The 25,807-nt window shown below is 39.9% G+C and overlaps 1 protein-coding gene across 3 annotated transcripts in view; it reads left to right on the top strand.

The window, feature by feature from the left end:
* Nucleotides 1-407: 407 nt before the first annotated feature.
* JADE1 (jade family PHD finger 1) overlaps nucleotides 408-25,807 on the top strand; it is a 69,926-nt gene continuing 44,526 nt past the window's right edge. Inside the window, exons 1-2 of one of the 3 annotated variants that reach the window (XM_087963136.1) lie at nucleotides 408-677; nucleotides 16,457-16,534. In XM_087963136.1, coding sequence (XP_087819262.1) covers nucleotides 16,483-16,534 — 52 coding nt within the window. In that variant the 5' untranslated portion in view covers nucleotides 408-677; nucleotides 16,457-16,482. Of the gene's footprint in view, nucleotides 678-2,412; nucleotides 2,462-16,456; nucleotides 16,535-25,807 lie in introns of those variants that run through there. The other 2 variants (XM_087963134.1, XM_087963135.1) reach the window with 2 other exon arrangements.

Below are 25,807 nucleotides of genomic sequence, written 5' to 3'. Positions count from 1 at the left end.
TTTTAATGGCAGGCAAATGGTGTGTCCTTTAAAAGAAAATAGTCTTCCCATGTGTCAGGCAGAGTGCCTTTTTCTTCCTTTTAAAGCAGATGACAATATTGGGATGTGCACATTTTCCCTGCACCTATTCTGCTATACATTATTCTTCTTTCCCCCAAAGGCAGGTCCCTCGATGCAAAACTCCAGAAGAGAGAGTACCTCTGTTAATGGAGCATGCATGACATCTTCAGCTTGCTGGACTGTAAAGAGTTAAAAGCAGACAGTTTCCAAGTGCAATGGTTTCCCTGTCCCTCCCTCCAGATCCCTCTCTTTTTCTTGCCTCCTCCTCCTCCTCCCCACCCTATTTCTGTCTCTCTTCTCCACTCCCTCCCTCTGGTTTTGGCAGGGGATTAAAGTAGCTCCCCCCTGTGGCAGCAGTGACCCAGAAATGAGTTTGATTCACAGAGTCCTTCCTCCATAACAAGTAAAAACGTCAGTCTGAGTGAGAGTCTCTCGCGCTCTCCCTCTTTTCCCCTCGGTGTGAATGTGCGTGTGTGTGTGTGTATGTGCGAGTGTGAAGAGAGGCACAATCTGCTCCCATTCTCCAATGTTTGTCTGAACTCATGAGGCAGCACGGAGCCCTTCGCGCAGAGAAACTCCAACCTGACTGGCAACCATCTCGGCGGCAACAGCAGCAGGTAACTGTGGCCAGGCAGTTCCTTACGTTCGCCTTTCCGCCCGTCGCCGCAGAAGGAGCTGCCTTGCACAGCCATATTTGATGTGTGGTGGTGGGTTTTTGTTTTTTTTTGTCGCTTCGCTTTGGAGTTCTCCAGAAGCAGCTAGAGAGCAATTTAATGCCGAAGGTCGCTGCCTAGTGGAAATAATATAGTACGTCATTAATATGGCGCCAAAAGATTTGCTTCTTGATAGGGAGCAAAAAGAGGAGGCAGTTGAGTTGCAGCTTCGCTATCCCATAAGCAACTTGTACATTGCTGGGGAGGAAGGGGGTGAGGGCAAGAGGGGAGGGAGGAAAAAAAATCCGATTATTTTGGAACGTTTGAGAACATCCGAATTGAAAGGGGGGGAGGGGAAGGGGAGTTAAGGGCTGGCTGCATTTTCTGTCGCTGCAGACTTAGCTTTTGGCAAACCAGAAGCTTCTTAAGGATGAACCAGATGAATGAATCGGGTTGCAGGGTGATAAAGAATAAATATGACAATAATGTGAGGCTGCTCCTTCCGGATTTAGGGACCATTTTGTAATCGATCCAGAGACTTTTGCCACAGTTTTCTTTGTGGGTGAGGAGGATGGGCCACCCTAAAAACTGCATCCACGCTGAATGAGCGAGAGCTCAGCCGTAACGGAAAAAGTGAGGCGCGTTTTAACAACTTGGAAGACAGATGGCAATGGCAGAGCACAGGTCCTTTTTAGACAGCTTTAAAAAGCAAGGGGGAGGGGTGGCCAGAGCCAGAATCTGTCGCCGTGTCACCCACATGTTCGGAATATCCGTTGTATTAATTCAAGGGCAAGAAGGATACGGAGGGGGAAAGATGATAAAACACCTTTTACTGACAAAATGCTCCTTTTCTTCATAAATCAGATTTGGCTCCCGATTTGTTTGGAAGCCGTGGTACGGATATTTTTGTTAAAATATTACATATAAAGTATATCTAGTCATGAACTTAGTGCAGTTCAGGCACTATATTTCTGAAAACGAGCATCTATGGGGATTTTTAGTTAAAAGGGTACCTGGATTCTTTTAAAAAAAAATAATATCTCGATGCTCGCACCAGAAGCTTGAAATGCTTTTCCCGCGCCTCTTGGCTGCAAGTGGGAAGACCCCGAAAGTGCACGTGTTAAGGAAGTGTGAGCATATGGATAGCATGAAAACAAGGGGTGTGTGGCGTGTTTAGCCACGGAGCGTGTTGTTCAACCGCTATTCTGCTGGGTGGCAGCAGATTGTCGATGCTCAACGCTGTTGCTGCTGCTGCTGCTGGCGCAAATGATTAACGCAGGGAGGGAGGGAGAGGGGAACGAAACGTGGAATGTTGCCTGGGATTCGAAGCTCTTCCGAAGAGTCTCATTTGCTACCCTCAATAGCCTCTCCGCCCCCCTAAGGAGGCGGGGTTTCTTCGTTGGGCTACGCTGGAAGGCAAGGAATCTTGGGTGGTTGGCAGAATAGCCGGCCGGCGGGTCAACAGGCAGGTGCGCAGCGTCAGCAAAAGCCTGAACTTCTCCATTCTTTCTGAGCAATCTTACTCCTCCCTTTCTACCGAAGGGGGAGGGGACACTTCAGTGTCCGCGCCGTTGCTGTGCAGCCACAAACACTCGCAAGTGGGGGGTTGTGCGCGCGCAAACTTTTCAAAGCACTCTTGACCCCGAGGGTTAGGATTTATTCTCCAAATCCCTCTTGAATGAATTAGTCTCGGAGCTTGCCAGTTGCTTCTCAGTTAGTCGTGAAACACGACCGCGGGCTTTTCAGAGGTAACGTCGGATGCTGGTGGACGACAAGTCTTTTTTTAAAATTTTCTCCCTCCCCACTTGGGAAACCGTACAGGGGTAGCAGGAGGGTAAATGCAGTGCTTTGTATTTGAAACGTCACAGAGGTGCCCCCGAGCAGACTGGTTTGAACTAAGAAATCACCGCTTTGCGACGTTGCTTATTAAACGGGGATAAAAATAGGTCACTGAAAGAACGGTGGATAGGACGGGCGGAACTCGAGCTCCGTTGGAGGGAGGTGGAAACACGTTTCCTTCTCTCCGCATCAAGGCAAAACAAATGGATGTAAGCGGCGGCGGCGTGTTCAAATAGCTACTTCTTTGCCACCGAACGGGCCGCGGTCGACTCCTCCCGCGTCCAGGAGGAGCGATGTGGGTGGGAGAAAGAAAATGCATCAAGCGTTTGGGCGACATGAGACAAAGCCCCCCCAAGGGCTTTTCTACATGCCCATCACCTCACTTTCTAGCTCTTGAGCTTTGCAAGCTGCTGTAGAAGCATTGACGTTTCTAGTCCCTTTCAACCCTTTATTACGGGGGCTTCTATCTTACGTACTACCCCCCCTTCCCATGGCTTCCCTCTAGCGAGTGGGGACTAGAGGGCGTTGATTTTGTTTGCAACTGCTTGCTGGATGATTTCCTCTGACGGGGTTGATACAGTTTCCAGAACTGTCGAGTGGGAGGAGAGAGAGAGAGAGACGGGCGAACTGCGGGGGGAGAGCAGGAAAACAAGGGCTTCGGAGAGAGTCGCAGCTCCTGCCGCTCAAATCCACGAGCCCTCTTCCCCTCCCTCTTTCCCCAGACGTTACAATATGGAGATCGAGAGGGAGGAAGGGCGGGCTGCGCTACAGCTTTGCGCGAGCACCGATGGATTTGGGAAGCGAAGCTCCGCCGGGAACACCAAGTTTGATTTGCAACCGGGGCTGTGCGGATTGGTGCAGCTGGGGGAAATGGGCGGAGCGGAAGAAGAGGCTGGAGGATGCGCCGCGGGAGCTTGAGCCGTTTGAAATGCAGAAGCTTGTAACGGTGATGTTGCTGGCGTTTGAATGGTCAGCCTCCTCTTCCTCCCCGACCCCAAACTGGGTTCGCAGAGCTTCCTCTGGAGACGAAGCTTGTTCTTTCTGTACTATCCGGCTACTTAAACTCTTGGTGGTGTCGGTTTAGTGCAGGGGCCTCCAAACCGGGCAACTTTAAGACTTGTGGACTTCAACTCCCAGAATTCTCCATAGCTGGCTGGAGAATTCTGGGAGTTGAAGTCCACAAGTCTTAAAATTGCCAAGTTTGGAGACCCCTGTTTTAGGGTGTTGCTGCATTCAACGAGTGATGAGTTTGCAAAGGACCTGTAAGAGCAAGCATTCACCAGTGGAATTGGAAAAATTGGTGAGCTGGTATAGGACTGCTGTAAGCTTTTTATTTGCCGTAGTCTCCTAATTCAGATGTGAGAGTTAGAATGAATTCTAACTGGTCTTCTAAGATCCTACATCTAGAAATGTCATCAGGAAAATAAGATCCAACTTGAAAATTAATTCCTTTCATCTTTCAAATAAGAACCCTCCTGCTAAGGCCAAGGGGAAGAATCCATACTTTGAAGACAGACATTTGTGGGATTTCTTAGAATCTTTGTCCCTGCTTCCAAGAATCTCAAAGCACTGGAGTGTGTTCACAATCTTAATTTTTGTGGGTACTTAATTTTTCAGAAAGAAATGATGTAGGTTATATTTACAACAAAGTGCAAAAAGTTACTTTAGATCAGATGTCTCCAAACTTGGCAGCTTTAAGACTTGTGGCATAGCTGGCTGAGGAATTCTGTGAGTTGAAGTCCACAAGTCTTAAAGTTGCCAAGTTTGGGGACCCCTGCTTTAGATGGATACTTTTACTTATCTCAGTGATAAACTGATAATTCTTCAAGTAGACTTATAGGTAAAATTGAATTCTTTTTGCATTTAATATAGTGAATATATAGCTTCTAATTATTTCAGAGATTTTACAGATTAGATTGTCATATTGATTTTGTATTTCAGAATGTATGTCTTGAAATATTCACATTAATTAAAATAACAAAGAATAGCAACTTGGCTGCTGAATTTTTGGATTTATTCAAAGGGTATTAAGTATAGGTAGGCCTTGACTTACAGCAGTTTGTTTAGTGGCCATTTGAAATTACAATGACACTGAAAAGAGTGACTTATGGATATTTTTCATATTTATGTCTGTTGCAACATCCTAATAGTCACGTGATCAAAATTCAGCTGCTTGGCAACTGACATGTTGCAGTGACCTGAGGTCATGTGTTTACCTTTTGCAACCTTCTGACAGACAAAGTCAATGAGGGAGCTAGATTCATTTACCAAATGTAAATGAATAACAACTGCAATTACTCACTTAACAACTGTGGCAAGGAAGATAGGGTAAAACTCACTTAACAAATTTCTCAAATAGCCAAACAAATTTTGGGCTCAAATGTGGTAAATTGAGGATTATCAGTACAACATTGTGATACATAATTATAAATACAGCTTAGAATGAAATAGATTTCCATTGCTCTTTATGAATGTCATAAGCACACTCAGACTTGCTAAAGCTGATCTGGAAAAAGCATGTATTTGCACCATCTTTTGCTGATATCCAGACTTGTATGTCTGTTCTCTATTAATAATAGTTCTGTAGTCTAAAAGAGTGGTCCCCAACATTTCTGGCTCTGCAGACAGGTGGGGGAAAGTGGATGGTTTTGCACTTGTGCAAATAAAACTTTGTGTGCTCACCTGCTGCTTTTGTGGTCCAGTTCCCAATGAGAGATGGACCAGCACCAGACAGTGGCCCAGGGATTTGGGAAAGATATGCAACAAGCGATGTAGATTTTCAAAACAGACTTTTATAATCTGCAATTTTCAGTCTAGTTCTAATGATACTAATAGATGATTAAACTAAAATCACAAAAGTTTTCTTCCTGCTTCTTTCATTTGATATTGTATAGCAAAAATCAATGCTGTTTTTACTTGTGGCTATGGCGTGGAATTTTATTTCTTACTGAAATGTATTCAGGTGATGATTCCTCTCATACCATTAATTACCAAATCTGATGGGAAAAGAGCTAGATTAATTAAGATAGATAAATATAATCTAGTTTTCTTCTGCCAAAATCTTTGATGGTTGGTTAAATCAAATAACCCAGTACATTCTTTGGTGATCATTGTAATCAATAGACAGAAAAACACTTAATTCTTTGACATTAATATTTGTAGTGCCAAAATATTTCCTCCAAGCCATTGAGAACTTATGTGCAGATTTATTATTTTGTGTTCTTAAATTCTTGTTTATGTTAAGTCCCAACCAGGAAGTGCAGTTCTGACTGTCAAAATGTTTGAAACTGAGTACTTGGCACAACTACTATTACTTCAGTACTGGTGTGCTTTGCAGGAAAGATTCTTTTTTGCATTCTTGTGCTGTTCCTGTAGTGGTTTTATGCAGTTTATTTTAGAGTTTGTTGTAACACTGCTTCTAGTTAATGACTTGCCAGAACTAGAATTATAAATCCCTTTTACCTAGAGGTTTATGGAAGTCATTAAAATTACTCTAGGAGGAAACACAAGTCATAAAAGCTTTAACCTGGGGATACACATTTAATGCCCATATAAAATGTTTCTCTTCATCCATTAAAAAATAATTGTCACTTTCAAGCTACATTTTCCGCATAGGCTGTTGATCAATCTATTAGACTTTTGATGATATATACTGGTACACTCTTTGTTAATATCCTTGGGAAATGAAAATATATTTGAATTATTTTATGTATGTTAGTTTTATAGTACCTAATATATAGTTAAAACTAAGCCTAACTGTCTGTGAATACACTGTTAATTCAGTAGGCAAAGAGCAATCCTATTAATTCTAACAATCCTATCAATCCTAAGCAATTTCAATGCTTTCTGAACTCACTGGAGCTTATTGACAGGTGGAAAATGGGAAGGAAAAATGGCGCCTTTTCCAGTGGGAAATACCTTTAGATCTCTACTTCGTTTTAATGGATTTATTTCTAAATGGCTACGGCAAATATTTTCTGCAGTATTCTTTTGTATTGGGAAGCTGATGATCAAACATTTGCAGTTTTTTTATTTAGCGATGTTACAATCTAAGGGAAAGGAAAGGCGCATAACTTTTGGAGCCCAAGTGCCATACTTGGTCTCTGGATATCATTCTAAGCGCCTCATTATAAAACACAGAATGGGTTTAATATAATTTTATATTTATAATTCATTGCAGTATAAAAATTATTATTTCACTTATATTTAATCCCTTCTATTTTCCATTTCCATTACAAAGTATTTTAGCAATGTTCTGATGTCTAAAGATTGTGTGAGCATTCATGTCCCTGGTTTTTCAGTTGGCATATTCTTAGATTAAAGAATAGTGTATTTGATCAGAAATTTGAATGCTTAATTTGACCTTTTTTGGAGAAGGAGGAGCAGGTATGGTATGACATAGAAATGAAGGTCTATATAGATTCTATAGCAGGGGTATCAAACTCTTATTTCATTGAGGGCCACAGTGTTGTGTTTGACCTTGGGGGCCCGGGATGGGCATTTCCAGTGTGGGCACGGCCAGCTCAATATCACCTATGTTGGTGCCTGTGGTGGCCTGAGTGCTCTGTCAGTGAAAACGGGCTCCCAAGCTCCATTTTCGCTGGCTGAGGCACTGTGGCTCCCTCCTTTGCTGTTTCCAGGGTGGCCCCATGAGCCAGATCTAAGCACCCCTTGGGCCAGATCCGTCCCCCGGGTCTTGAGTTTGACACCTCTGCTCTATAGCATGCTACTGATATACATTTCCTTCTTTTGTCAGATTATTATATGAGGGAAACCGAGATAACCTCAATGAATCAATCAAAATGGCCAAGGAGAAAGACTTATATAAAGAAATAAATTGAGAACTTTGGGAAATATGACATGAGATGTTTATTTATTTTAAACATGTATAACCTCAGGAGGAAAAGTGTTCCATAGTATCCAGTGGCCCGCCCGCGGCTGGCGGAGCTGGCAGCAGAGTCAGACAGTAGTGAGGAGGTTGGGGAGGAACCAGGTCCATTCCTGGAAGCTGAGGAAGGCTCGGATTAGGGCTCTGCATCAGAGGTAGAGATGGGGTCAGAGAAGTCTGGCAGTTATCAGCTACCTTCAGGCTCGAACAGCAGTGAGGCGGGAGAGCTTCTGGAACCTGAACTTGCACATGCGTAGAACTGCTAAAAGGAAGGCACAATTAAGAACTCAGGGTTGACGTAGGAGTAAGGCCACAGGTGGATGATGAATGGCCCCTCCCATCAGGATTAAAAGAGAAGCAAAAGGGGAGGGGGCTTTTGCAGGAAACAACTCGCTCGTTTGTGTTTGTTCCAGCCTTGTGGATATTTGTCTGCATAACCCCGCCCTTCCCTGCCAGCACTAAGTGTGGAACTATTTACCGGGAAGCATTCCAGGATTGATAAAGGTCTAAGCCAGGCTTGTCCAACCCGCGGCCCACGGGCCACATGCGGCCCAGGTCGTAATGCGGCCCCACCCCAACCTTCATGAAAGATCCAGCGAGGAGGAGGAGGAGAGGCAGGTGCGAGGCAGGGCGAGGCGAGCAACAGAAAAGGCGGGCAGCCGCAGCCCAAAAGTCCCGCCCTGCCACCTCCTGCTGTTGCCGCCGCCGCCACCGCTGGTGCATTTGCAGGAGGAGAGGTAGGCGCGACCAGAAAAGGCAGGCAGCCGCAGCCCAAAAGTCCCGCCCCGCCACCTCCTGCTGTTGCCGCCGCCGCCACCACCACTGCTACATTTGCAGGAGGAGAGGTAGGCGTGAGGCGGGCGAGGCGAGCAACAGAAAAGGCGGGCAGCCGCAGCCCAAAAGTCCCGCCCCGCCACCTCCTGCTGTTGCTGCCGCCACCGCTGCTGCTTCTGCCCCCACCGCCACCACCGCCGCTGCTGCTTCTGCCCCGTTGCCGCTGCCGCCGCTGCTGCATTTACAGGAGAGGTAGGCGTGAGGCGGGCGAGCTTTCTTCCCCCTCCCCCCACCCCGCAAAATTTGGGTGGAAAATTATAAAATAAAAAATAAATAATGTTTAATAAATAATTAATAATAATAAATAATAATTTTATTTTATTTTATTATTTTATTAATTTAATTTAATTTAATTAATTATTTAATTTAATTATGTGCGGCCCAAACCAAATTTTCATCTTCTAATGTGGCCCAGGGAAGGTGAAAGGTTGGACACACCCCTGGTCTAAGCTATTTAGTATACCTTTGCAAGACTTTGCCAAGCCACTGACTTTGAATGAAATAAATTCACATTAATGTAATAAAAGAGATTTTTGCCAGGACTCAGAATTGACTTAGTGCTTTGGGGGGAGGCGTAGGGCAGAACACATAGGGCAGGAGCTGCCATGGAAAAGTACATATCCTACTTCTCATTAGATGCCAGTATTTAAGAGAAGGAATTAGGAATGTGCCTGCCTTAACTAACCTGATAGGACAGATAAATAAATGTCTTTAGGGAAAGGTGGTCCTGCAGATACATGAAATGAGATATAAAGACAGATTTTCATGTTGTAGAAACAACACTTGTTCTTTTAGGGCAGTGGCCCCCAACCTTTTTTGTGCCACGGCCCGGTGCCGGCATCACAAAATGATCCGCGGCCCGGTACCGGCATCAGCACGCATGGCAAGGCGAGCCGAGCGACCGGCCAGCCAGCCACCCCCCGCTTCTCCCCGCCACCTTCAACTCCTCCTTTGTACCTTTGTCGATGGGCTTTGGGACGGTCGCTCGGCTTGCCTTGCCTTGGGTGCTGAAAGAATCCTCGCGCCTTAGTTTTGTTCGAAGCCGCCCCCTCCCTTCGATGAAACTAAGGCACGAGGATTCCTTCAGGACCCAAACGCCACTTTCCAACCGGAAAAGCTCACCGGAAGCACTTTCTCATCAAAACAAGATGGCGGTGCCCAGCAAACCGGCGGCCCGGTAGAAAATGTTCCACGGACCGGTACCGGTTCGCGGCCCGGTGGTTGGGGACCCCTGTTTTAGGGTAATTAATATGTTTCAAGACACAATTGAGTCCCTTTGAGCCAAATCCGTTCTGGACTTCAGCAAAAAAAATTGTAATTACATAGAATGCCACGCTGCATTAAGCCATCTATTGCTGTATTCTGGATGATAGTAATTAGTATCTCAGATTGAGTGCTTTCCCATGCATTCTGTCTTAGATTCTATCATAGTGATACCAAGATTCAACCTGAGAATGTTGACATACTTTCTGCACTATTTTTTGGCGCTACTTTCTGCTCTTGTAATAAAGAGATAATCTGTAAATGTTACTAAATCAATATGATGGTATTTTCAGGTTTATTGTTTCAAAATAACAGCCCCACCCCCCCCCTACATTTAAAGGCAATTTTTATTGTGATTATTGAAGGAAATGAATGATTCTTATATTTTAGAATTTGACATTTCCCCCCTATTATTATTTTATTTAGCAATTGTGAGAATCATGTTGAAGAGTAAGATAACTGAAATCTTATTACAGAATTCAGGAATTTGAATTATTTTTCTGTCTTAACCCATGTGTGGTTTTCCGTAATTAACTGAAAGTCGTATATTTTTCAATCCTGAGCTACAAATAGTCTCCTTTATTGGCATCAATGTTTGACATATTCTTAGTTACATTATTTATTGGTGGACAAAAATATTACATGAACTTTGCAGAATCCTTCTTGATTCTTCTTTGGGCTAAAATATCTTAGTAACTTAACTCTTAGGCCATGTTTATTTTGTATTTAAATTTAAGAAACATACAAGCACCCTTTTGTTTATTCAACAGAAGCAGTTAATGGTGCTCAGCATACTGCTCAGAGTATCATTTTGTCATTGTAATAGAATTCCCAAATTTTGAAAAATACCCAAATAATTAACTGAAAAACTTAATGTTGATCATTATGGCTGCACAACCTAATTGAAGTAATTATTTTAAAAACTGATAACTGTATAACACTGTAGAGAGGCTACCATAGTCATATAAAGCTAAGGTAACTCTTGGTAAGTAATTCCTTTTTAAGTATATAAAGATCTGCAGTTATGTACTACACTAATTTTTAAACTCTTAGCAGTCTGTGGGCCAGTGGATATCTCCAGGAAAACTATTAAAATAGCATAATGTATCTAATTAAATCATGAAACGTGTGTGTGTGTGTGTATGTAGTATGTATGTATGTATGTATGTATGTATGTATGTATGTATGTATGTATGTATATACAACATTCCCTCTGTTGAAAGAGGTAGACCAACTATACCTATCCCATAATCAAGAAGACCTGGAAGAACAACTGGATGTGCAGCCAATATCTGAAGCTGGAATGTTACCACCATCCTTATCCATTACAAAGCTGCTGATATGAGGCATAAGATTATGTGTAAATTAGCTTAGGTGGGGGGTTGGACTAGATAACCTACAAGGTCCCTTCCAACTTTGATTATCTGTAAGAGTCAACCCATGAGACCTATTACCAAGGCTCAGCAAAGAAGTACGGTCAGATAATATGTTAGAACAGGGGTGTCAAACTCGCAGCATGTTGTCATGTGATTTCCCCCTTTTGCTAAATGGGGTGGGCAGGGCCAGCGCATGATGCACCCAGCCCATGGGCCATGAGTTTGTCACCCCGTGCTAGAAGATGTCAACAGGGATCCTTACAACAATCCCTATTACGATAACTCAGATCATTGAACTGATACATGCTACAGCTGCTGTAATCCTGGAGATACTTGGCTACACAATCAAGAGGAAGAGCAGTACTCCCCCCCCCCCCACAATAATGTTAGAGTTCAAGGCAACTTGGAGAAAGATTAGCCAGCTGGTAGAATTACAGAAAGGTATGAAGATTAGGGATAACATTTAGCTACTTAAAAAAATACAAGAGCCTGACTCCATCTGTAGCCATTGAGACTTTTAAACAAAAGCTTACATTGGAAGGACATATGGGAGAAAGACATATGACAGCAGTGCAAAATGGGTGCAGGACTTGAGAACTGACCACAGCAGTCTCCCAGAAAAGGAATCAGTCATCACAGGAGCAATCCAATACTGGGTTAAGAACATGAAGAGTTGGACAGCATCCATCCCAGAGTACTATTGGCTAAAGAAGCTAACAGTGGTGCATGAATGGCCTAGCACCACAAATGAACCACTTGCTAGCAGCAAGCTCCCACCAAGACTGGCTAAACTAAGGTAGGATAGTGATGATCATAAAAACCTCCACAAGGAAATGGCACTAACCAACTATACCTGCCTCAAAACATAGAAAGGTTATCAGACATTATACCAAACTACAGGACCATATGGGGCAGTACATGAACACAGCTCAGAAAGACATTAGAAACAACAGAGGCTCTAAACACAAGTTGCTCATAGAGGAGCCACCTAAGAATCAAAGTAGACAATTATCAACTCAGCCTGGATTAAGTACAGGAAAGCCTACGACAATGCCATACACATGTAAATGCCTAGCACTATACAATGTCAATAGGATAATAAGAATCTTCCCCAAGAACTCAATTGGATTATGGAAGACAACACTAGAAATCAACTCGAGAGCACACACAAGTGTTTATCAAAAGCAGCATATACCAAAATTATGCACTGTCTCTGCTGCTGTTCTCCATTGGCTTGAGCTTAAGCCCTCTTAGCCAGATAATCACAAAGGATACTTAAGAGTGGAGCTAATATCAGATACCCCCTATACATGGATGACATCAAATTGTATGCAGAGAATGAACAAGACCTCAACTCACTGATCCACTTGACATGGATCGACATTGAGGACATTGGGATATCATTCGCACTAATAATTGTAGCCAGATGGTAGTCAAGAGAGGAAAAGTAGTTTAGATTGATGGGGTGGGATAACCCATGGATCACATAGCATACCTACCGACCAGTTATAAGTACATTGGTATCTCATAATCGCATGAAAACTACAATGAGGAGGCAAGGAAGATAGCAACATCCAACTACCACCAAAGGATTATATAGGTTCTGAAGAATGAGCTCAGTGAGAATAAATCCACTCATCAACAAGTATTCTGGTATAGTGAGCTCAGGGGTGGGTTTTTACCAGTTCTGTCCACCTCTTTAGAACCGGTAGCTCTGAAGAGCAGCAGACATAGAACTGGTTCTATGTCTGCTGATGTTTTTGCCCACCCACCTGATCTTACCTGATCTTTATTTCCTGATTTTTCAACTTAGCTGCCGAACGAGGCACAACTGCAGTTAAAGTAGGAAAAGAGGGCTGTTTCAAAGGCTGCTTCTCTGCACCCAGCGTGCTGATGAAGATTTACAGGCGCGCAGCTCCCAGCGTGCAGGGAAGCTCGTAAATCCTGAACCAGTAGTTAACCCTGTCGTATCCCACCCTTGAGTGAGCTGGCCAAAAAGGGCATGGAAGCTGCCAATGTGAACACCTAGAGGCTTTTCACAACATATGGAGATTTCTATCCCAAGTCCAGCACCCAGACATTGTACACCAGACAGAAAAAGAGCAGTGAATGTCAAAGCTGCCATCCTGGATGAAATCCAGAACAACCAGGAATACATCAATAAGATGGCACCCAAAAATGAGAAAGTTGAGGCAGCAGCAGATGTGGGAGAAAGATCAAGCAGAGGAAGTCCCACAGCAAGACAAAATCCCTCATGAGATGTACCATTCACAGATAGCTGAGATGGGAGACTTAGGGAAATTCCATCTGTGGCTGGAAGGGACTGAACTAAAAGACAGCACTGCTCAGAGCAGCACAAGAACAAGCACTAAGCACCAAATATATAGAAGAAAGATTCTACTACACTAGACAGGATCCAAGGTGCAGACTTTGCAGAGGTATCGGAAACAGTCCAACCTGTAGTGACAGGTGTAAGATGCAGAAACAGCATATACTTAACAACATAATTAAGTAGCTGGTATTGTGTACAGAAACATCTGTAGAGAATATGGGCTAGATCATCTAAGTCTAGATAGACGATCCCATAGAAGGTTGTGGAAAAATCAAGCTAAGATCTTGCGAGATTTTCAGATCCAGATGGACAGGCAGGTACTTGCTAATCAGCCAGACATCATAGTAGTAATAAATACCAGAACACAGCAATGGTGATAGATACAGCAGTGCCAAGTGATAGCAACACCAGGAATGAGGAACTGGAGAGGATGTGGAAAATAAAGGTCAAAGTGGTTCCCACTAGTGGTAGGAGCACTCGGGCTGTGATTCCTAAGCTAAGTAGCTCCGATAGATCCCAGGAATGACATTGGCGTTCTCTTTCTGGAAGAGTGCAGTACTACAAATAGCTAAGATCCTGTACAGAATCCTCAACTCCTAGACTAGAGGACCCGAGATCAAAGAAGACACAGACCGCCATAAGTGTCATAAGGGAATTATCTTTTATATGAATACCATTTTTTAAAACAAACTTTATTAATTATACAACTAAAATGTCAAACAAACACATACACAACACAGAAAGAAAAAAAAAGATTAAAAAAAAAACCTAGCAATTCTATTATCGACAGTCTATGGTTCCTTGTTTATTATCAATATTGGTGACATATTTACAAATACATCTTATTGCGAGTATATGATTACTACCTCTTACATTTTATGTTGTTTACTAATATATTTTCTATTTTTGTTCTATCCAGTCATACCAGCATTCCCAGCTTCTATAATATTCTGATGTTTCTTTTTCCTTAAGTGCTAAGGTTAACTTATCCATCTCTGCACAGGCTGTTATTTTCTGAATGATCATTTCCTCTGTTGGAATATCTGCTTTTTTCCAACACTGTGCAAAGGTTATTCTGGCTGCAGTAAGAATGTGCAGTATTATATATTTGGCTTTTTTAGAAATTTGTCTATTAAATATCCCCAGTAAGAAGAATTCTGGTTTTAATTCAATTCGCTCTGCCGTTATTTCCTCTAACCATTTTTTTAATTCTGTGCCAGTATCTTTGGGCTTCAGTGCAGGACCACCATATGTGAAAGAATGTTCCGTATTTCTTTTTACATTTCCAGCAATTCGGATTCATGTTAGGAGACATTTTCGCTATTCGCGAGGGCGAGAGATGCCATTTATAAAACATTTTATAGGCATTTTCTTTATATGTTGCTGATTTTGTAATTTTGTTATTCCTTGTCCAGACCTTTTCCCATTCTAATAATGTGATGCTACGTCCTATGTTTCTACTCCAAGCTATCATGTTGCCTTTAACTACTTCCTCTTCTAATTCTATCTCTAATAAATAATTATAAAATTTAGTTACATTTTTTTTATCTGGGCCTAATAGGATTTTATCTAATTGTTGTAGCTTAGCATAAGTTCCAAAATTTTTCTTGTCCATATGAATACCATTTTTAACAAGCTCTGTTGAGATTTGTCACAGGCTGTACAGTCATATACCTCAGTATTCAACTGCTTCAAAACTCATCAAATTTGTTACTCAATGTGTTTTGAGGCACAAATCTTGTCTCGGTACTCATTTTTCTCCTGGTACTCAATGGGCAAGGTAGAACTTGTGGACATCAGCTGCTTTGTGACTCATTATTTCTGGCTGAAATAATCATAAAAGTTACGTGGTTTGCTTGGTACCCATTATTTTTAGTAACCGTGTTTCCTGGAATGAATCCTGGATGAGTACTGAAGAACACTAAATTTGTTTTCTTAATTGAATAAGGTTTTTTTAATTGAATAAGATTATGGTACTGATTTATTTACTTAGTTGCATGTATATAAGGAGAGTTAGTGTTTTAGTCTATTCCTTTATATGCCATATATATAGCATTTTAAGAGATCCCATTGTCACCAGTTGGGCTTGTTAAACAATTGCTACAGCCAACGAATTTGGTGAATAGAAAGAAGCTCATGCAAGGGACCTGTGGCATATGATTAGCCTGTGGAAGGTTACAACTTCTTTGTGTTGTGGATTAGTTTGCACAACTCCTGCATGGAGAAAATCTGTCTAGTTCACCACCACACCACATACTCAAACTTACTGCATTTCTCATATTGAGAGATTTTTTTTTCTCCCTGCAAAAGTTACTGTGCCATGTCTCTTACTCAAATATAAGGAAAGACAGCCAGTGATCATTCTCTGAGTCTCTGCATAGAAATATTTGGTCCTATGAAAGAGAGTAGGAGAAAGGTCTTTTCTCCATTGCATGCCACTTAGTTTCCTACTGTTGTTCTTGAATCTGAAGTGCTACTATAGTTTCTGTTCCTGTGTCATAATGAGGGATCATTCATTATAATGGGAACTACTTTGTCTCTAGTGTATGTTTAAGTAGACAAGTAGTTCTTGACTTACAACCGGTCACTTAACGAACATCTGAAATTACAACAGACCTTCCCCCAGTATTCACATGATCATATCCAGATCATCTTTATGACCGTTTAAATCCTCCTGCAGTTATGTGACTGATGTGTGACATTTTTTTGCTGGTTTACAGGTTTTACTTTTGGTTTTGGGGTTTGCTTAATAACTGCCACAAAAAAAATGGATCCAGTCACATGATGCCTTGACTTAGTATTGGAACAATTTACAACTAATTCTGGACTCAATTTAGGTTAATAAGTCCAGGGTTACCTGTATAGGGTTTTCTTTTCATTATCAATCTTGTATTCTTCAAGTCTCGGACCTATAAAAGGTTTTAAGAACCAATGTTACCCATTATATCTATATGCCGTACATAGGCAAGGTTATGAAGTTCTATGAATTGGTTACTATTAAAGGCATTAAAAATCTATACAGCAGCCTAAAGGCTTGAGATTTTTGTGATTTATCCTGAAATTTCTGCGATTGATGTAAATAAGAGTTTGGATATTTATTGCTTATATTTATGCTGCTTAATTTTGTTTGTTTTCATTTCTGACTAGTTGCTCTTTGATCAAAACTTGATCACTATTGCTGTGGGTTAACTTTTGTTGCATTGCTTCACAGGCTGCCTGCTGTTACTCAGGAAGATCATGAAACGAGGTCGACTTCCCAGCAGCAGTGAAGATTCTGATGACAATGGCAGTAAGTGCTTCCTTTTGTTGTACTGGGATCACACCAGGAGTATGAGTTTATTTACACAATGTCTAAAGTGATACTTTAAATAACAAAGGTGTTTTGCATTGTATCAGCTGAGTAGTATTTGCTAAAAGGTTGCTAAAATCAAGGAACTTTAAAATGGTATGCCCCGGTAAGGCGTTATAAGAGTTTATTACACACTATAGTAATAAATGTTTGAACCAAAAACACTATAATGGTTCAAAATGTTTAGAAAAATCTTACCTGTTAGAATAGTTTCTCAATTCTCATTTTATAATAGTAAATTTATAATTTTTCTTCAGCACTTTTTTCTTTTTTCATCAATAGTTCACTAATATTTGAGAGTTATAGATTTATATGACTCTTGATTTTTATTCTCCAAGTGATCATTTGAAGCTTCATTATCAACTATCAATAATACTTGTGAAGTATCAATTTACAAATGATTCCCTAAGAGAATTCAGTGCAAGAATTTATGAACAAGTTGTTTTGCCCGAATGGACTTATTGACAGGGAAAATATTTTGTTCAAATCTGTTTTTAGAAGTATTTCTGTGCAGAAATCAAGATGATCTTGTACTCCAGAATTCACATACATGTGCAGTAACTAATATATATGCCCTAGAGATTAAAAATACAATGTCAAAAGCACTAGAGTTAAAAAATTTCTGCCTTGGAATATTGGAAAAATTTATTGTCTTTACAGCTGATGATGAATTTCCAAGGGGATGTTATTTAACACAGAAGGTGCATTTACAGAGAAGTCATGCCTAGGAAATTCCTTCAAGATACACAGTGTTCTGGAACTTTTTGGAATAGAATTTGCATTTTTATTAGTTTATATACTGAATGAGAAAGTGTAGAAGTATTGATACTGACAACACCGTTTGCTATACTGTCATATGGGTGGATGTTGCACCCAAAACCATATGTGCCATTGCATTCTAGATCAGATGAAGATTCTGAATGCTCAAGCTTTATATAAAGTATGTGCAGTACAGCATCCAGTGGTGATAAGTGCCTTCCAGTCCAGCAGTGGTTACAACAGATGGGCAAGATGTATTTGTGCAAAAGCTCTCCTGTCCACAGCTACTATCTGTCCATGATAAGGAGCCCTGAGTACAAAAAACCTCTAGGGTTATTCACTGACTTAGTGGGGACTGTAATCTGAGTTACGATAAAATCACTAGATCTGGAGAAGGAAGGGGACAAAACTCCACAATCATTCAGACTTGTAAGGGTTGACCTGAAGCCCAGCCACTGGAAAAGCCAGGGGAGAGATGTAAAATTAAGCAGCATTAGCCTACTGATAATACTTAACTCCATGCTGATGGGTGAGATCACCCAGAATTTTCATGTAGATGTTAAATAGCAGAACACCAGCTAGAATTGGTCTTGGAAGAAAGTGGAGAATCATTGAAGAACAGTGCCTCCTTTGGATTCAGAATAAGAAGTTATATTTGTAATCAAGAAAAAATAGTTGTTTTAACTTATAAAGATGTGAGAAATTAATATTTTTTTTTGTAAATTGCTTTCTACCTTATATATTGTTAGGTATGTGTATTTTTGTTTTTGATGGAGCATGCATTATGTACAATAGTTATATAATTAGAATTATTTAATTTGGTCTGATGAATATTGAATTCAGATAATATGAATCATATATGCAACTAAAATATTATTTAACATCAGTGCAGTAGATTCATAAGAATACTATATATCAGGAATTATACAAACTATAATTGTATTAATCAGCTCTGCAGCTTATTAAATTAACAGTTGGGAGGTCAAGCAACACAATGCAGAGAAGAATTATATGTTGTTCAAGAAAATATCATAGTTATATTTTAAATTTAGTTCCCAACTGGCTTGCTCTATCTTTTAAGTTTGTTCCAACGATAATATAGAATGCATATAGTTCGATTTTCCTTAGGCTTCAAGGGACAGCCATTTCTTTCCATTTTGCCTACTGTTTGAAGTGGGCAGAATTAGAAGAATTTCAGATTAAAGGATAGCTTGTGTATTTCAGTTTACACAATAAATATATAAAATTATGTTTTCACAATGTTATAAACCATAACAAAATAAGTGTGTAGAATCTTACTTTGTGATCATATTATGTGGTGATATATATACAGCCAATTCAGTTCTTTTGTTGCTTTGTTGCTTACATTATGTGATTGGTAAACAATTCAAGATAAGTTTGTTTCATGTACTTTCTGAATTAGAAATTCTGTTTTAGCATTCATTTTACAAGAACAGGGGAACAGCAGGGGAACACATTTTAATAGAGTTTGCAACCAGTTATGAGATTTGGATTTATGTAGGTTACTTCTAAATATTTAGATATTTAGCTAATTTCAACTTTCTCCTGAGACATACTGGAAGTGTTGAGTCTGCCATAATCCTCCTTCCTTCCTTCCTTCCTTCCTTCCTTCCTTCCTTCCTTCCTTCCTTTCTTCCTCCCTCCCTCGTTTTTTTTTTTTTTACTCACAACAATTTACAACAGTTAAAATGTTCACAGTTGATATAAAAAGCTAAAATTACTAAAATATCCACATTAAATATAAACTTTAAAGGATATTCATGCTACATTAATAGTCCTGGAATGGAAAAATGTTTTCTGAATCCCATTTCTCACAGAAATAAGGATTATTAGGAATTTCTGACATATGTATCTAGTCAGTTCTGATTGAAGGAAGTAGTTCTGAAGTAACTTCATGCAAAGCTGTATAGGGTTTTATTAAACCCTACACAATACAGCATTATATTCTTGCATTTTTACCTTGCGTTCAATTGTACCCAATTCTCTTCCTGGACAATTCCCTGCAATTTTCTTGCCAAGGTTTCTCAAAAGTGGTTTGCCATTGTCTTTTTCCTACGGTTGAAAGACAGTGATAGTGACAAGGTTACCCAACTTTTTGTGCCTGGCAGCACTAGAACTAAAAATCTCCTGGTTTCTGGTCTGATGCCTTAACTAGTACATCAAATTTACAGAGATTTAAAAAGAAAAGTTTTAAAAGTTTTCCTTTTAAAAAGGGAAGTTTTCCTACATGTATAGTTCTTCAGTGAAATTTTGAGAGCGGTAATCCCAACATACTGTATTTTGAGTTCATAGTTTGGAACTCTCATATGAATATCTGTTGGAAATCCCTCATGGGAACTTATTACCAATATTATTATTGATTGCAGTGTTTCAGAAGTATCAATGGTATCGTGGCAGTGGGAATCCTTAGTATATTTATGAGGTAATTCTTGGAAATGGGGGGATTCTTTTAGTTATTAATGGCGATAGTTTAATTTCTTCTTAAAAGATGGAATGAATCTTACATTAGTCCCTCCAGCATTTGAGAAAAGGGATTAGTGCTCTTTTTAACTTAATTAGCCAAGAGCCTCCTAGCATGGTGGTTTGAGAGTGAGCTGCATTTAAAGGAAGTTGGCAGAAGGCCTCATACTTGGAAATTTTAATTTAAAGACATGTTTTCTTGTAGCACACTATAGTGAAACCATTCCTTCATCAAGGATGCAGTTATTCAGTTTTAATAACTGAAATTATTAAACCCCAATGGCATTTTTAAGAAAGGAAGAAAAGCTCAAGTTCTGTTGCAACTTTCACTTTCCCCTATGCTTGCCTCAAGCATTCTACATCCAGAATGACAAAAGATGTGGAAATGGGGCTTATCTTAAGTAGAATTGGGACTTGGATAATGTTATTAATAATGGCAATCTACCACCTAATTATGCAACTGCCGTGTATTAACCTGCAGTGGGAACAGAGAAGAATAATAGAGTCATTATTAACCTTTTCAAGATACCAGCTTTATCAGGTCTTGTTCAACTATGTTTTTCCAGATTATAGGAAGGAAAGCTAAGATTTCTTTTATCCTAATAGTCTAGCATGTCTTCAATTTTTGGCATCTCCTTGAACTGATTCCATTACAGTTATGAATTACAATGGGAATGCATAACATTTCTACAGCTAAATGGCTTCAGGAATCTCTATAAAGGTCAGAATATAGATTTTGTATCCAATTTTTTTTGCCACAGACTTCCTATTACTCCAAGCTTCTCTGGAATCTCTTCTTGATGCTTTCTGAGTTTGGTTGCTTTCCAGCAGATATTTCGTTACCTGAATGAAATGTCTGCAAACAAATAAATAAGCACAGAGCACACAAAGGACTCTACGTTACTATCCTGAATTATGTATATTATCTTCTGTTGGTTCTACATTGATTTTTGTAATCTGAGATATAGCCTTTTGAAGTTTATTTCAAACCAAAAGATAATCATGAATCAATTTTCCTAAAAATTTCACAATGACTTTCAAACCATTGTTTGACATTTCTTGTATTTGTAACTAAAATGAAACTGGGCACAGTGATGTAAATATTCCTTATTTTAAGAACTGCTTTTTTACAATTATTTTGAATTTAGAAATAATTGAAATTTAAGTTGACAAACCTTGACTTAAAAATGTGCTTTAAGGAAAGAGGTTATTTATTCACTGTTAATATTTCTATCAAATTGAGTAAGTTTGAAGTGGCAAGCCAGTGCAGTTGAATCTTTCACCAACTCTGTATGATTTTAAACATGTGGATTTTTTTTTAAAACAAATTTTATTAATTTTTAAAGACATATACATGTGGATTTTTGTCTCTATGACATGTAACTGGATGCCAATAGACAATATGTTTCATTAGAAGAAATATTTGACCAAAGGAAATGTTAGTTATAATGTTACTATAGTTAGAACTATAGTAATGTTACCATAGTTATTAGATGTCCAGTGCTGTGAAAGGATCTGTGAGTAGATCATGCTATGAGAAACAGTATTTCTTGTATCTCCTTTTTTTCCTATTTTAATTCTTTTCAGAAACTTCTATTCAGAAACCTAATAGAAGATCAAGAACTACTAGGAAAGGGAAAATGAATGTCAAATTTTTTTCTTTCTCCTTTCAGTAATGGAACCCTTTGGTAAGACAACCTAAGCAAAACTTGCTGACTACAATTGGAGTAATGCCTTTCACAGCAGATATGAGATTTCCCAGTCTGCTTTGGCTATTAAGGTTGATATAGTATGTAAGAAACATCTGCAGATGTTTTTGCTTTAAAAAGAATAACAGTTATTACCTGTAGCATACTTTTGTCATATATTATATTAAAACAAAAGGCTTAGGTTTAGAATGGTTTGTGTTGCAGGCAATTTTCTGTGGAATGCCTGGCAACGTGGCTCATTGTAACCTACACTGCATGGGATTAGCAGGAAGTTGAAATAAGGTTTTATGATGATGGGCTGGTTGCTCAGATCATTTCCATTTTTGCTTCAGCTGTGTGGTTTTTCCAACAAATTGTGCTCCTAGCAATTGTACCAACTCTCACTCAAAATAGAATGCTTGAAAGGAGCTAGGAAGATGGAAATACTAACAGAAGCAGGAGCAGCAGCCAGGCAAGCATGTATGTTATAAACTCTTATGGGATGACCAATTTAGCCATATGAGAAGTTGCATATTTACTGACAGGGAAAATGTGTATAGTTTGCAAGATTGTTCTGGCTTTGAAGTGTTAATGAAATGGTAGCAGCCTGGAGCGCCTAGGACATAGTTGGATGCTCAGCAGCTGGTTTTACAACAGTGTTCTGCATTAGGCATGCTGGAGCTAATCTTCTGCCACACAGCATAACATATTGGTTGCTGAGTTGTGCTCTCTGGGACACCGGATGTGTTGTGGCAGCTTATGGGTGACTTAATCCTTTAAAAAATGTTTATATCTACTCTTTTTCCCTTTTCTTTGGAAGAATACAGGTACAGCAGGGTATACAGAAGACTTGCAAAAGTTTAGAGAATGTAAAAATTCAGCAGGCACATAATGTTAATGGCTGGTTAATAGTCCCCCCAAGTCTCTGCTACACATTACTTTCTCATCATAGCTTTTCTTTAAATAAAGTAGCCATTAAATGTGCCTTTATCTGCATGAAGCAAGTGCCATATATTCTATATTTCAGTGGTTTATGGATGATAAAAGTTCATGTAAGTGAATAATCTGTAAACCTCATTTGAGATGCCCTTGATATGGATCTTGGAGTAGAGTGGAGTATAATGGAAAAATTTAACCATCATTCTCCAGATGAGCTGTTCAGAGCATCCATTGATTGGGAGATGCTTCTGTTGCTCGTCTGATAGGCTGGGCTTTAATTGTGAGGATGTTCCTCCTCCACGGGACTCCTCCCTAGCGTCCCCAGATTTTGCTCAGCCTTCGTGGATATAGGCAGCTTTTTACACTTTCCCTTGGCCGGAATAGCAAAGGCTTCAAAAAGAGAAAACCAAAAGTTTTGCTTTTAAGCTCTAAAAAATTCTTTAAGGCTCTTCATATCAATGAGCCAAGCAGCTCCTTATGGCATATAACATCGAGCCGGGGGAGCTCTCCATAGCATCGGGGAATGATCTCGCCCCCAGGACGATCGGAAGTGATAACGCCTCAGCCGCGTGGCTAACAACCCACATTTCTTTGCCTGTGCCATTGCGACCTTTTCAAGCCAAGCTGCTGCAATCGCTGCCAAACACGTTGGATGGGCGTCGCTCCATTTTAAAAGGGTCTGAGGCTTCTCTCTCTCCCCTGGAAACACTGTCTGGGGTGGGGGCATCAGCGCCCGTCTGCCCCACTGCGCCTTTTTATTCAGGGGAATTCTGCAGTATCAACTCCTCACAAGGTACGGAATTGCTGCTGAGCTGACTTTACTCATTACGTGCCAAAAGAGATAAACGGCTGGTACCATTGCAGACTCACTAACCGTGTAGTGGTGATCTGCATCTTATTTCTTGAACTGTGAGAGGCTTCTCTTCCCCCAAGCAGGGGTCTCCCTCTTGGAACCCAAGGGAAATCACCCTGATACACATATAGATATAGATGAAGATATAATTATTCTATTTTGGACCCTTATTCATTAAGGAGGAAACTGTTGGCTTTGCCCTCACAGAATTCAGCAGCACAACAGCAAGCACCAAGGCCTGTGTCTGCCTGTGCAAGCCTACAACTTATTTCAACAATTGCTCCTTTCTAGGCCTGTGAGGTGTTCCAAAATTTGTCTAATTCAGAAAAAAATAATAATAATAATAATAATAATAATAATAATAATAATAATAATAATAATAATAATAATAATAAACAAACTAATAAGAATAAGAATATTCTTACATAAGATTATACAAAACTGGGAGAGCATTGTTTTTAGGGTTCCCTGTCCATTCCTGGTACAGGCCCCTGGGCATGCCAACCGCCCAACGTCTCAGCCTCATAGACAATAAAATCTAATAAGCGGTCACAATGGCAAGTGGCAGAAGCTGCAGAGCCACAACCTCAAGAGCCATGTCAAATTCTCAAAACAAATCAAAGCATTCTAAGGGTACCTCCAAAGCAGCAGAAAAAGACGCCAACAGGCGCCAGAAGGCATTAGAAAAGCACATGAAGAAGTACATGCAGGAGGCTGAAGAAAATTCTCAAACTTCATCTCCCACCAGGCCTACTTAGGCTCCAAGTCCCCCTCTGCAACCACCCCTGGATCTGTCTGTGTCATCCAGACACAGCGCGGCTGCAGAAGCTCAAGGTAGCCCATCTAGATCAGTATCAGTGGCACGAAGGGCCCTTGAGGCCACATTTACTCCAACAGCAGCCAGACTCCGTCAAGACAATGACTTACCAGAAGAGATCCCCGCAAAGATGAGAGAGTGGATGGAATTAGGGGTGCAGCAGACTGCTCTGGCCAGCAATAGATCACTCCTTCAGATTGGGATTCCCTATCAGTCCGGTCACTAAGCAGGACAGAACATCTTTACCCTCAGGTACCTCTCCAACAGGAGATTTCTGTAGTTCCAGATATACCCCCGCAGGGTTTACAGAAGCAAGGGGGCATATTGATCAGGTGGAGCTGGACGACTCAGAGTTCTCCTGCTCAAATTCTCATTAGATCGCCTCGTTTTTTTCTAGTTAGCTTTGCATCAGCTCACAAAAAGAGGTGATGGTTGCTGCTACATCTTGACGCCTAAAACAACGCCAGCATCATTTTGTTTATAAGAATTCCATTGCATTATCTGTTGAGAGGCCATTTCCCCTCACAAGGCTCTCTCCGTGAGGGTCCAGGGGACATTTACGCAGATTGCTGACTTCTTTCTGAGGTTGAATATCGGGTTTCCTTTTAAATTGGCAGCCCTCACAGAAAATAGCACAGTAACAGCGAGCTCCAAGGCCTGTGTCTGCCTGTGCAGGAAGCTGTTGAGAGCCAGTGACTGCAGGATCACTCAATTGTAATACAGGCCCTGAAAGGTGTTCTCTATTTGGCTTCACAATTTGATTCCAATATTCAGTCATCTAATTATAAGTTTGGTAACAGCACAATAATTTTATGTTTAGTAGCTGTGCACAGATATAATTAAAATAGAATAATAATAATAATAATAATAATAATAATAATAATAATAATAATAATAATAATAATAATAATAATAATAATAATAATAATAATAATAATAATAATAATAATAATAATAATAATAATAATAATAATAATCTACTCACAGATCCTTTCACAGCACTGGACATCTAATAACTATGGTAACATTACTATAGTTCTAACTATAATAACATTATAACTAACATTTCCTTTGGTCAAATATTTCTTCTAATGAAACATATAGTCTATTGGCATCCAGTTACATGTCATAGAGACAAAAATCCACATGTTTAAAATCACAGAGTTGGTGAAAGATTCAACTGCACTGGCTTGGCACTTCAAACTTACTCAATTTGATAGAAATATTAACAGTGAATAAATAACTTCTTTCCTTAAAGCACATTTTTAAGTCAAGGTTTGTCAACTTAAATTTCAACTCTCAATTATTTCTAAATTCAAAATAATTGTAAAAAGCAGTTCTTAAAATAAGGAATATTTACATCACTGTGCCCAGTTTCATTTTAGTTACAAATACAAGAAATGTCAAACAATGGTTTGAAAGTCATTGTGAGATTTTTAGGAAAATTGATTCATGATTATCTTTTAGTTTGAAATAAACTTCAAAAGGCTATATCTCAGATTATAAAAATCAATGTAGAAGTGGATGCTCTTCACAGCTCACAGAGAAAGGGCATGTCAGGTAAGTACCAACGCCCCTTCTTTTAACAGTCTCGGGTCCAAAGCTCCAAAATAGTTTTTCAGATCAATATTTAGATATGCCATGGTTGTTCCTTCATCCATATCATCTGAAAACAA

Source organism: Notechis scutatus, chromosome 4 (assembly GCF_049901735.1).
Source record: "Notechis scutatus isolate UNSWTSFEM ecotype Mainland chromosome 4, rNotScu1.2, whole genome shotgun sequence".
NCBI classification, from domain to species: Eukaryota; Metazoa; Chordata; class Lepidosauria; order Squamata; family Elapidae; genus Notechis; species Notechis scutatus.
This window is presented reverse-complemented; position numbering and strand designations above follow the sequence as displayed.